The following is a 13,502-nucleotide window of genomic DNA, read 5'->3' as shown; positions in this document are numbered from 1 at the left end:
ACAGACGAACATATTTGTTATTTGAATTTGTTATCTAGATGTACTATATTTAAACACTGCGCTTACAAACATAAAAAAGTAAATTGTCATATGATTATTCTAATTGTAATTATCTAATTTTGCTTTGATTAAAAAAGGTTTCACAAGATATGTTGGGTCTTTATAGTGTTCACTAGCGCAGCATATTGTGCCTATTTGGTCTCACAGGGAATCAAGTAAGTCAAGGACGTCCAAGCTTTTTATTTTGGAGGGGGTACAACTTCTGGATATGGGGGAATTATTCGGTTGTTGACAAAGGATTGCCAAACTAACCCACGCGGTAGGGGCGTGATTTAAATATATATAGTACACATTTATATAAAATCAATTTAGGGGGTTACATATTATTACAACGTAGTTATAAGACTTGGGTAGCAATAAAATGAGACGTTGGGTATCCCTCTAACTGAACCGCTTTTTGATTAGTCAACGGATCTAAATTTGTCTCAGCCAGGATATAATTAAAAGCCTAAATCGGCCAAGGATTAGCTGAGTACAATAGTTTTAAACTCAAAAAATTAAAAATAAAGAGCTAAATGAGTGATTGCGTCTTTCTCTTTTTATCGACAGACGCACTTGGATATATCATTTTCATAATGAATGATATGTATTTCGCATTTTAATGTCAGTTTATGTGTAAATTTGGTGAGCTACATTATTGAGTAGCGTTGTTAAGTTTGGATGGAAGAATTTTGTAATGAAAGCAAAAGTGGGGTAGAGGATAAGGGATGGGGTAGGAACCGGTTACAATAAATCCTAGAACTCTTGTCAGTGGATCAAATTCCATCTAGATTTTGTCCACATCCCATCCTAAAAGTTAAACCCCTATGTTGGAGGCACCACCAAAAGTTTTTCGCATACCATTTACTCCTCCCTCACTCCAAAAGATGAATAATTCTAATGTATTTCCACAATTTGGGGTATACAATCCCTAATCTCCCCTTTTATTTAATATAAAGAGAACCTAATATAGAGCAGCATTGCAAAGGGATTAACACACATAAAAAGGAAGGACAAACAGAAAATTTTCAGTGTTGCTTTGCTTCTAGAAATAGCAGTAAATTGTGATACAGTAGTATAAAGAATTATATGATCAGAAGAAAAGAGATAATTAGAATTAAAGAGAAAGATAATAGATAGATAGTAAGAAAATTATAAAAAGAAAGATAGGGAGAAAGATTGGAACCAGAAGTAACTTGGAAAGATATACAGACACTACTCTTATTTGATAGCTCAAGTATGACCTATCCAGTAAATAATATCAAAACGATAAAAAGATAAAAAAAAATATTTAGAAAACAAGGATGACAACATCCATAAAAGCAAAGCTCTGAAACGGTAGGACAAACGAACATTAACACTTGAGTAGAGTGTCAGAACTGAATAATCAGAATATAAATGTATCAAAGTCGAACGCCACAAAGTTGTTAGGAGATCTGTTAAAAAAGTGCTGAAATACAGGATATTGTTTAAGGACAAACTTACATTTTTTGGACTTGATTATAGAGATGCTTTGCTTATAACAATGTACTTTGTTGTCCTAAGAATCAGTATTCCAAAAATCAGACCAATCGGATAATTTTATCACATAAAAATTTGTTGTTAAAAAGTTAAAAAGCAATATGTTTAAAATGGACGTATGGACTTTCTTGTAACGAATATAGAGTTGCTTTGCTCTCTAACTCATCAAGTTTGCAAAGTTTGAAATCGATAGGACAATTCTAACATGCCTAAATTAACAAAAAGAGCTATCCGTCACGGACGTACGGACGGACCGACCCTAATAATAGAAAAGCTTCGATTTTAAAAAGTGTATTACAGAGTAGCCTGGATAAATAAGAACTCATATATGTAATAAAAATTTTATATTCTAATTTAGAGATTGGGATGAAAATCCAACATCTTCAACCATAGAAAAAGTTACAATCAAGTAAGTTTCAATTCAGAATAGTTATTTATTACATCGTATTATAGACAGTTGTTCGCAGACATTAAAATGTACAATTAAAAGATCAAAACCAGTTTTGACAACCCCGAAGTAAATGGTATATATTTCATGGTTTTTATTTCAATATTCGAGAGAACTTGTCTTTAATACGATGCTTGCTAGTTTTTAACAACTAATTTTTATCTGATCCTATTATCCGATTGATCTGATTTTTGGTATACTGATTCCTGGGACAACACAGTACAATATTATAAGAGAAGCAACTCTATAATTAAGTCGTAAAAATGTAAGTATGTCCATAAACATTATTCTGTATCAAGCAGTTTTTCAACAAATTTACATACAACTTTGCTTCGACTCTTATACATTTATAGTTTGATTATTCAGTTCTGACACAATACAAGTGTTAATGTCCGTTTGTCCTACCGTTTCAGTGCTTCGCTTTTATGGATGTTGTCATCCTTGCTTAATAAAAATGTGACTATTCATTACAAGAATATTAATTTGTGTTATCATAAACATTACTTCATCTAACATAACAAGTTTTCTCTTGGAATATTGTTGAACAATGGGTGATATTTGATTAAATACTAAAAGAATATACTTTCTCGTATTCATTCGAATCCGGTGGATAGGAACCGGTTCTCATCCATACGAAAAAAATATGTCTTGCATCGTATTATATCCAGCTTTCTACGAATATAAAAATGTACAATCATAAGATTAAAACCAGTTTTTTTAGCCGGTGCCTTCGGCACCTCGGGGCTAATAAAACTAGTTTTAATCTTAAAATTGTACATTCTATATCTGCGGAAAGCCGTTTATAATACGATGCGAGAAATAACTATTCTGACGCAAATAAACAGAATTAATGAACATAAGATAATGAGTTTCTTTATGGAAATAAAAACTTATATTGCTTAGTTAGACAATTAATCAAAAACATCAATCATTAACAATAATATCATTAATATTTTTAGTAATAAATATATCAAGAATTTTCTTTTTGAACATAATAATCAATTTGTACATTTTTTTCAACAATGAATAATAAACAACTGAAGGCTCCAAAACAACTTTGACCGATTTTCATCAATTTTCTTATTTCTACAAATTTTTGATTGACACTCTATATTTTTCTGTAATTTTCCTAGATCTAAAAAAAGACAATAAACTAATATTTTAAAAGGTTTCCATATACTTATTTTAGACCTCTCTAAAGAGAAACATGTTTTCTTTGAGATTTGAAAAAAAGGGGGGATAATTTTTGTGGTCTATTATCAATTTAAGGGACCATACCCAGTTATTGTTTGAGCGAAATTCTGCCTCTATAGCTATGGAATATATTTTTATCTGCACAAATGTACAAATTAACTAATTGTGTTATCTAGGGAAATGTCATTTCCAGCTGTGACAATATGCCCAGAAACTAAAACACCATGGTTGGCATATCAGCACATTCTCAATCAGTAAGTTAAAAAAAAACATTTGAAATGTCATAAGTTCATTTAACAGTTTGATTGCAAGCATGAAATACAAAAATACCATCTACTATATATATTTTGTATTAAGACAGCTATTTAAGTAGCATATATCAAAAAAAATATGATTTTCAAGTCTTAATAATTTAAAACTACTTAGTAGAAAATTGAAATTCTTTCAAATATTTGTCATATAGATGTAGTTTAAACTACTGAACACGAAAAAATGTGCAATTCAATAAATTCAAGTTTATATCTTCTTGCAACTACCCCTTTTGGTCTATTTTAAAGTAAAAATATTTGTTAAGCAATAATTTAACACTGATAAGAAAAGAGTTTTTAGTTTGATTTTGTATTTACAGTTTCTCTTTCTCTCTACCTATCTCTCTCTCTTTATCTATATTTTACTCAATATTATATTTCAATAATTTATAAAAACCTGTTGTATTACCTTTTAAGATTGATTACAACGAATCATTTATTTCTTCATATCAAAGAATATCTTTTAATTTATTTAGAGCATGCAAAAAGAGTTCTAATTTTTTACAAAATACAAAAGACTTAATTTAAAATGATAAAGAATATAAAAGAATAACCTATTATATGTTGCATGTATAATCCTAGATATCCAGATTCTTCAGGCCTCAAACAAACTTTGAACTGTTCCTTTTACATGCTCCTAATGCCATAAATTTGTATCTTGAATTTTTATATTTTAATTTAAAAAATTTCTTTATTATAACTCATGAACTCAATAATAATAATTGCTTCAAGGATAAAAATGGATACAAACCTGAAGTCTCTGATTCCTACAACCTATAACCTGGCTATCAAAAAACTTGTTGATGCTGATAGCTACCTGGAACTTAAAACAAGTGATGACTATCTTAAAAAGTAAGATTTTTAATTCATCATCTCTTTAGGCAACCCTTCAAAGCTCCTTTTCCTGTCTCATATTAGGTTTAATTGTTCGACAATAAATTTTTTTTACATTCTGAGAATAGTAAATTATATATGATCTTGTTTAAATACTTTTTTCTTTGATGGCTTACAAACAAACTATTATTCTTTTTTAAAACCCTTTCAATTAATATTAATGGTCATAAATTTGTAATTCTCTATTTAACAACTAATACAATACTCCATACTTCAGTAGGCCACCTGATGAATCAGAATATTATTTGGATGTGTATACTAAATATTATGATACTTTGCCCACTTATGATATGTCAGAACAAGAAATGAGATCATATTTTGTCAATCAAATGGATGAGTGGCAGTATAGGGTATGGTTTCTTTTTATTTGAAATATTATAAGCTTTTCATTGCATCTTGGAAAATTCTTCTTATAAAGTCAAAATATCCAAAACTGAAATATTGTACTTCATGACTAAAAGGGAGTGTGAACGTAAAAATTTCTCATCTGATTATCAAATCTTAACATTTACTAAGCACATTTCACTACACTGATCAACCAAAAATGTCCTATTCACAAAAATATCCAGAAATAATGCCTTGATTTTATAGTATTTTGAGAGGGAAAAAGGAAAAAACAGGGAAAATCTGAACGTTTTTGTTTCTTATAATGTTTGTAGGGATATTTAACTTGTCATATATAGTTGAAACAATTTACTTACTGTTAAAGATTTATTTTATGCTATAAAATTGCCAATTCGTTTTTTTATAACGTAGTAATTAGGTAATAAAGACATATTTTAAATTCGTATTATTGACAAAAAAAATACCTCACTGTCTACAAAGGGTTGAATCTCATAGGTTAGATAGCCTGATATCTAGTTGCCGAATGTGTACGCAGTTTCCTGGGTGTTTCCTCATCCTCGCTCAATATTTACTACTAGCTACAAATCTTCAAACTTCCCTTAAAAAAATCAAAATTTGAATGTGTAAACGATTTATACAATATACATTATAAATTTGAATTTTTTAAATTTTGATTTTTTTTTTTTGAAGTTTGAAGCTTTTTTAGCTAGTAGTAAATATTGAGCTAGGATGAGGAAACACCCAGGAAACTGCGTACACATTCGGCAACTAGATATCAGGCTATCATAGGTTATATAAAATAATACTATCCTTTTTTATTGTGTTGAACAATAAATAACCCACTTTGGAGAATTAGTTTACACTTTTATCAGACTGTTTATAAAGAAATATTGCGTCTTTATTATTTACAAATTTGTAATTAAAGGTGGGCGAGAGATGGGCCATTTAAAGTTAATTGGATACTAATAAAAAACCTGTTTCTGGCTTTGTTATTGTATTTGGTTTTCAATAAAAAAATATTGCTTATTTTATCAATTTCTAAGTAACTATACATTGGATTAAAGCAAGGATTATGTTAAAAGCCAGCTTAACTGTTAGGAAAAATCTAGAACTATGTGAAAATGTTTAATTTTAGCTATAATGGGAGAAAAAAACAATTTAATGCACATTTTATATAATACGGAAATTTTCTTCCTTTCCCCGTACCTTATAAAAATCGTCGGAAAAAGCCGTTTTTTAAGCAAACAAAAGCGCGTTTTGCTCTATCTGTGAGATATTATGAATGAGATAATGTTAAGATTTGATATTAAGATGAGAAAAATTTACGTTCACAGTCCCTTTAAATAAAAATGTAGTATGGTTCAATTGGGGATGTTAGGAAAAAATTGGATTTATAGTTAATGTCCACAGAAAAATAAAAAAAAGTCTTCACAAATAACTTTTTAAGGTCGACCATTATTTTCTATAGGTCAACCTAAACAAGTACAACCAACAAATACCCTTATAGATTTGGTCAACCTAAAGACTCTATAGGTTGACCTAAAATGTCTGGAGGTCGACATATGTCTTTTGTGAACTAGGCTAATCCTTTTCTTCTTGGCAGATGGATACAACTTCAAGCTACCAATATTTTTTTTCATTCCCTATTTGCCAAGAAATGTTTATGAGACCACATGATAAGTATAAATTATTGTTATAATTTACAATGAATTTGAATTTTAGATGGACAAATATTATATGGAATCATGTGAGCAAGGGTCAGAATTCTGTTCATTTTATGAAACCATGATGGACTTTTACACTGTCGTAAGCCAAGAAACAGGATTTGCTGGTTTGTTTTTGTTTTTTTGAAAAACTTCTTAGAAAATTTAAAAAATTTTTTGTATATATGAATAATGATTTAAAATTTTACCAGGTTGGAAGGAGGAAAATTCAGTTTATATACAGGGGGGTAAGAAAATTGAACCTGACGTGATTGAGTTTGGGCGATTTTTCACCAAGAAATTTATTGAAGACATTGATTTAACATCTGAAATAAATCTTCTGGAAGAGTTTACAAAATACATACAAGCAAAGGACTTCAGTGAAATAACAAGCTGGGGGTAATTCTTTTCACTTCTGTGAATGGCAATATGCTTATCTAAGTAGCTGGATGTATGTTTGTGTGTCCAGAAGGATCTCATAAAAACTGAAGAAATTAGTCATCAAATTTATATTGTAGGGATACTAATATTTACTATATGCAATTTTATACCTATGATTTTGACAAAAAGTAGTTAACTTTTGTAACAGTCATAGTCTTAATAACAGTTACAACCCTTTAAACACAACTCCCCCCCCCCCCTAAAAAATTAAATCTTTTTCCAAACTTCCCACTTTCCATCATTGGGGTAACCAAACTATTTTAGTTCCATAAGCATCATATAAAAATGCTAAATAGAGTTAAAAAATCCATTTTTTTCAGAGAACCAAAAAGGCCACCTCCTCCTGTTCAAACTGATTACAATTATGATTATTATGCACAAAGTTACAGATGTGAAGTTAAGGAAGTTAGTCTTGGAGGTTGGAATTTTTTATAGGGATGATGGAAAGAAAACAAAGTCATTCTTAATTAGGACAGAAGTCACTGGAAATTGATCTAAGAAAGGCTACTTATGTCCTTCATCTAACAAAATCTAACTTAAGGGAGGTGACTTATGTCCTTTGTCTGACAAATTCTTACATTAGGAAGGCTGCTTATGTCCTTCATCTTGCAAAACTTAGCTTTTCTGTCCTTCACATAGCAAAACCTCACAAAATATAGCTTTTCTGTCCTTCACATAGCAAATTCTTGCAAAACATAGCAAATTCTTGCAAAACATAGCAAATTCTTGCAAAACATAGCAAATTCTTGCAAAACATAGCAAATTCTTGCAAAACATAGCAAATTCTTGCAAAACATAGCAAATTCTTGGAAAACTTAGCTTTTCTGTCCTTCACATAGCTAATTCTTCCAAAACATAGCAAATTCTTGGAAAACTTAGCTTTTCTGTCCTTCACATAGCAAATTCTTCCAAAACATAGCAAATTCTTACAAAACATAGCAAATTCTTACAAAACATAGCAATTTCTTGCAAAACATAGCAAATTCTTGCAGTAAAGGTTCCAAACTCAAAAAAGAAGTTTCAGCGCGATCTGACCACCGGTTCTCGAGATATGGTGACCTGGTGTCCTTGTTACCGATGGAAAGATTTGGGAAATGGTTCGAATCCTTAGTGACACCAGTGTCAAAAAATTTTTGGACTTAGCCAAATTTACTAAGGAATCAAACCATTTCCCAAATCTTACCGTCGGTACCAAGGACACCAGTTAGCCATATCTCAAGAACTGGTGGTTGGATCACACAGAAACTTCATTTTTTTGAGTTTGGGACCCCTATTGCAAGAATTTGCTGTGTTTTGCAAGAATTTGCTATGTTTTGTGAGAATTTGCTATGTTTTGTAAGAATTTGCTATGTTTTGCAAGAATTTGCTATGTTTTGTAAGAATTTGCTATCTTTTGCAAGAATTAGCTATGTGAAGGACAGAAAAGCTAAGTTTTCCAAGAATTTGCTATGTTTTGTAAGAATTTGCTATGTTTTGCAAGAATTTGATATGTTTTGTAAGAATTTGCTATGTTTTGCAAGAATTTACTAAATTTTGCAAGAATTTGCTATGTTTTGTAAGAATTTGCTATGTTTTGCAAGAATTTGCTATGTGTAGGACAGAAAAGCTAAGTTTTCCAAGAATTTGCTATGTTTTGCAAGAATTTGCTATGTTTTGCAAGAATTTGCTATGTTTTGCAAGAATTTGCTATGTTTTGCAAGAATTAGCTATGTTTTGCAAGAATTTGCTATGTTTTGCAAGAATTTGCTATGTTTTGTAAGAATTTGCTATGTTTTGCAAGAATTTGCTATGTGAAGGACAGAAAAGCTAAGTTTTCTAAGAATTTGCTATGTTTTGTAAGAATTTGCTATGTTTTGCGAGAATTTGCTATGTTTTGTAAGAATTTGCTATGTTTTGCAAGAATTTGCTATGTTTTGTATGAATTTGCTATGTTTTGCAAGAATTAGCTATGTGAAGGACAGAAAAGCTAAGTTTTCCAAGAATTTGCTATGTTTTGCAAGAATTTGCTATGTTTTGCAAGAATTTGCTATGTTTTGCAAGAATTTGCTGTTTTTTGTAAGAATTTGCTATGTTTTGCAAGAATTTGCTATGTTTTGTAAGAATTTGCTATGTTTTGCAAGAATTAGCTATGTGAAGGACAGAAAAGCTACGTTTTCCAATATTTTGCTATGTGATGGACCAAAAAACAATTTTATGCAAGATTTTGCTATGTGAAGGATCAAAAAGCTAGGTTTTGTGAGGTGAAGGGAGGCTACTTATGTCCTCAATCTTGCAAAATCTTTGTAAAGGGAGGCATGTTATGCCCTTCATCTAACAAATTCACACTTAAGGAAGGCTACTTGTGTCCTTCCTAGGAAGGTGACTTCTGTCCTAATTTAGGAATGACTTTGTTTTCTTTCCATGATCCTTTTATAGATTCAAGCTGTAAAACATATTAGATTAATATGTCTTGTGAAACTCAGGATAAAATTGAGTAACAATTGTCTATATGTAATGTATTAAATCTATTTGCATAAGGCACAATTTTCTGTTTGAAAGTGCTTCACAATTTTGAAGATCTAATGAAGTAGGTATTATTTTATGAAAGTATTGAAAATACCTAAGTTTATCTTTCAGCTGTGGATGATAGAGAAAATATATATCATGATTATGCAAATGCTCTAATAAGGTGGACAGAAAAAATGATTGATCTCTTAGAAAATATGGAGGTGATAATCAAATTCTTATTATCATTTTCAATTTAGCAGTACAGAAACTTGACAGTAAGATTAATCTTAAGTAATGCAAAAAAGGATTATTGTTTAGATAATGTGCCCCTGGAATGAAGCATTTCTAGGCAATATGTTAAAGAATATCTATGACAGCAGAAGCTTTGTTAAAAATGCCAAAGCAATTAAGACAGACTTTTTCAAAATCATGATTGATCCTTTTGAGTTAGAAAGCTTCTTTGAATATATGAAGTCTGAATCAATGATAGATTCTCCTGAAACTTGCCATGGAGTTCACAATCCAGTCAACCCCAACTGGAAAGAGAATGAATTAAGATTAGGTAATATTTCTAACTGATGTTTGACTAAATTTTAAAGACAAAATTATAAAAAACATTATTTAGTCAAGGAAATGGCAGAAAACTTTAAAGTTCTTGCTTATCCAGGTAATCTTTTGATGTAATAAAATCAAATTATTATTTTGTTTATTGGTGTGTCACTAACTTTCTGAAAAGCTATGAATGTGTAATGAGTATTCTCATTTTAACCCTCTGGTTTGCTTTGTAAATTTATTAAGAAAAAACTATGCTTGTCATCACACTGCACTATACTACATATGCAAAAATTCTATTTAGACAGAGTAAATTATCCAGTGTGGAATAACCCAAATGAGATGACAGGGTCAGGAGGTTCAGGTACAGGTACAGGTGGAGGTTCTGGAGGACCAGCTGGTCCAGGGACAAGTGGTGGTGGACCAAGCCCTGGAGGGGTAGAACCAGGAACTGGAGGAAGCAGTGGAGGAACAGGTGGTAGTGGTGGAGGAACTGGAGGAAGCAGTGGAGGAACTGGGGGAAGTGGTGGAGGAACAGGCGGAAGTGGATCTGGTGGGGGAGAAACAGGTGGTGGAGTACGTAGAAGAAAGAGACAGAGTGGCATCTCAGGGTCTGGCTCAGGGTCAGGGTCTGGCTCAGGGTCTAGCTCTGGATCAGGATCAGGAGTTCCTAGCGGAACCTGTGAAAAGGATATTTTAGATTCCAACTACTGCAATTATTATGAAATTGTAAGTAGATTAATTAAGTCAAAATAGACATATATTAACTTAGATAAACATAGATAAAAAAGAAAAATTGAATTTTTCTTTACCTAAACTAAAATTTTTCTTAAAAATATGCATTGCTTGAATGCAAATAAATATATAAGACATTGTAACAGTAATTTTAAATTGTAGGTTACATTACCTGGATTCGACAATTACAACACACCAAGGTGTCTATGTGCATGTCAGAAGAAAGTTAAACTAGACATTTATGTAATATACAAAATATTAAAAGAGTAAGTATATTGGCTAATAAATTATCCTTATGAACAATTTAAATTAGACAGATTCAAAATCTAAAAAGCAATCCATTTTTAATCAAGATAGATTCTTTTTTCCCACTATCTTATAGAAATGATAAATGGAAATTAAGTCTGATTAAAAGCCGACTTTAACAAAAAATTTAAATATTTAACTTCAAATAATAAAGCCCAAATCTGTGATCTAATATTACTATGATATTTAGTTTTGAATCAGCAACCGTTGATAGTACAGGAGACTTGTTAACTTGGTATTATAAATGGGAACAAGATAATTTACTCCAAGCTGCAGAAGCTACTGAAGATCCAGGTACACAATTAAATAGCAGATTTATAATTATACCTAAAACAGTTTTGGATAGAAAGGGTTTTGTGTCAGAGAACTAAAAAGGTCAACCCAAGTAGTAACTAATTATATTTCCAACTCTTCTAAAGATAAGGGGAGTTTATTATATACTTATTTACTAGTAACCACTGAACCAATCGGATTCTACTCTTCAGGGAATATACCTACTGGTCCTGTGGTGGTTTTATGCTATTTTTTTGGGGGTTGAGACTCCCACTCCCCCCCCCCCCAATTTTTTTAAAATGAATTTTTACGAATTTTGTGAATTCTCCATTTATTCGTGAAAATATGCAATCCAATTGCATTATTTTCGGCAAAGCCCCAAGACATGATAGGAGCTGAGGTACAACGAACACCCTTATTGTTGTTCTGTGTGTTATAATTTACATAGTATTTATTTAATATCTATTTTTGTGATAACTTTAAAATCACAGAAAAGAAACTGTAAATTTGTATGTAATACCTATGTTTGAAACAACTTTTACAACAAATGTCAAATTTTTACAATTCAAAATATTCTTATTGTGAAATTTTGTTTCCTTGAGGTAGCAATTTTTTTCATTGGGGCTTTGCCCAAAAGTGTCATGGGGACTGTTCCATCTCCCTTATTTGTTTTTTAGTAGCGAAGCTACTCTATAATTCGAAATGTCCGTCCGTCTGTGCCGTCCGTCTGTCCGTCCGTCTGTCCGTCTGACCGTCCGTCTGAGACAAAGTGGGTGAAACGTGATTTTCTCGGCTCCTATAAAAGATAGACAGCTGAAATTTTTATTGAGGATTCTTATAACATATGCCCATCTAATCTATACATTGTTTTGTCCAACCGTCTGTCATTTGGGGTGCTATATCGATTCCTACATTTTCATGTTTTTCTGATTTTCTCAACTCCTTTTTAAGATAATGGGCTGAAATTTTCAGGGATTGCTTAAATTTACATTTTACATATTTTCCTTAAGTTTTATTACGATTTTTTTATTAATAGGGGTGCTAGATCGATTCCTAGATTTTTAGGTTTTCTATTGTTTTCTCAATTCCTATTCAAAATTTACGGCTGAAATTATCAGGGATTGAATATGCTAATAGTCTACATATTTCCATCAAGTTTCATTAAGATTTGTTTATATATTGTGGTGCTAGATCGATTCCTAGATTTTTAATTTTTCGTGAGTTAAAGGTTGCGTGATTTTGAAGTTTTCGTTATTTCCCTATTTCATCAAATATATAGGATGACACTGGTATATGGTAAATATATTCATAATATACATTCATAATTTCTGAACTTCACTACTTATGGATGCTGTCATCCTTGTTCTTACAATAAAGAAAATAAAATCTAATTAAAAATTAATTTTAAAAAATGTTACACCCTAGGTACGTTTTTGATAACAGACTAATTTTCTTGAATTTTATTAAAATCTTAAACTCCTTTCCTGATTTACATTCTGTTTAATACTATTTCTCTAATGATTTATATGATTACACTCTTTTCTTTTAGAAATGTTGAATGAGGAGAAGTATTTGTACTGGGGTAAGGTTTGATTTCATTATGAATATATTCAACTTTATTAAAACTATTAAATAAAAATTCATTTTATAGCAATTTATGGTGATGTCATTCTTGATGCAATTTCTGATAAGGGTAAAAAGTAAGTTTTATTTGATTTTAATTTGAAGTATAACTTTTATCACAAATATACCTTTATAACAAATATTTCATGCGTGTAATATTGTGACAAAATTCCTGAGCAAAAATTCATGTAAATTTACAGGTTATACAAAGAATACAAAGATTTCAATATCTTTATGATGAACAATACATTAGATACAGGATTAGATGTAGGTAAGTTGATTTTAGATAAAGTTTCATAGATTGAATTCTGCAATCTCAACTGCCTTACCCCAAGAAAAATCTTAAAACTATCAAATTAGGTAAATTCACTGTAAGTACAACCTAATCGGTTTGGGGCTAAAAAAATGGGGGAAAAACATCAATCTACTTTATTTCATTTATGACTATCTCAAAAGTTTCATTTACATTTTAGGGCTTGATGACTTTATATACACAATGTCAATGCCTGGATATGTTGCAGAGCAAGCTGTAGGTCATTCTAGACTTAAAACATTTCCAATTGAAGCAAGGAAACTTGAAAATTCATATAAAACTATATACTCATAATATTAAATTTGAATGAAAAGTTTCTA

At 30.7% G+C, this 13,502-nt stretch overlaps 1 protein-coding gene across 1 annotated transcript; it reads left to right on the top strand.

Moving 5' to 3' along the window:
- Positions 1–136: 136 nt before the first annotated feature.
- On the top strand, positions 137–13,491 carry LOC145328955 (uncharacterized). The gene is made up of 18 exons (XM_080172933.1): positions 137–215; positions 1,919–1,969; positions 3,379–3,456; positions 4,243–4,362; positions 4,622–4,754; positions 6,472–6,580; positions 6,665–6,851; positions 7,214–7,311; positions 9,510–9,601; positions 9,699–9,942; positions 10,006–10,047; positions 10,237–10,661; positions 10,830–10,933; positions 11,164–11,267; positions 12,796–12,828; positions 12,898–12,946; positions 13,070–13,140; positions 13,343–13,491. The coding sequence occupies exons 3-18, from the start codon at positions 3,383–3,385 to the stop codon at positions 13,474–13,476; spliced, it is 2,019 nt and encodes a 672-aa protein (XP_080029059.1). The 5' UTR covers positions 137–215; positions 1,919–1,969; positions 3,379–3,382; the 3' UTR covers positions 13,477–13,491.
- Positions 13,492–13,502: the final 11 nt, after the last annotated feature.

This window comes from Acartia tonsa, chromosome 9, assembly GCF_053477335.1.
Source record: "Acartia tonsa isolate MP-2025a chromosome 9, ASM5347733v1, whole genome shotgun sequence".
NCBI classification, from domain to species: Eukaryota; Metazoa; Arthropoda; class Copepoda; order Calanoida; family Acartiidae; genus Acartia; species Acartia tonsa.
The sequence above is the reverse complement of the archived record's forward strand: the minus strand, read 5'-3'. Positions and strand labels throughout refer to the sequence as shown.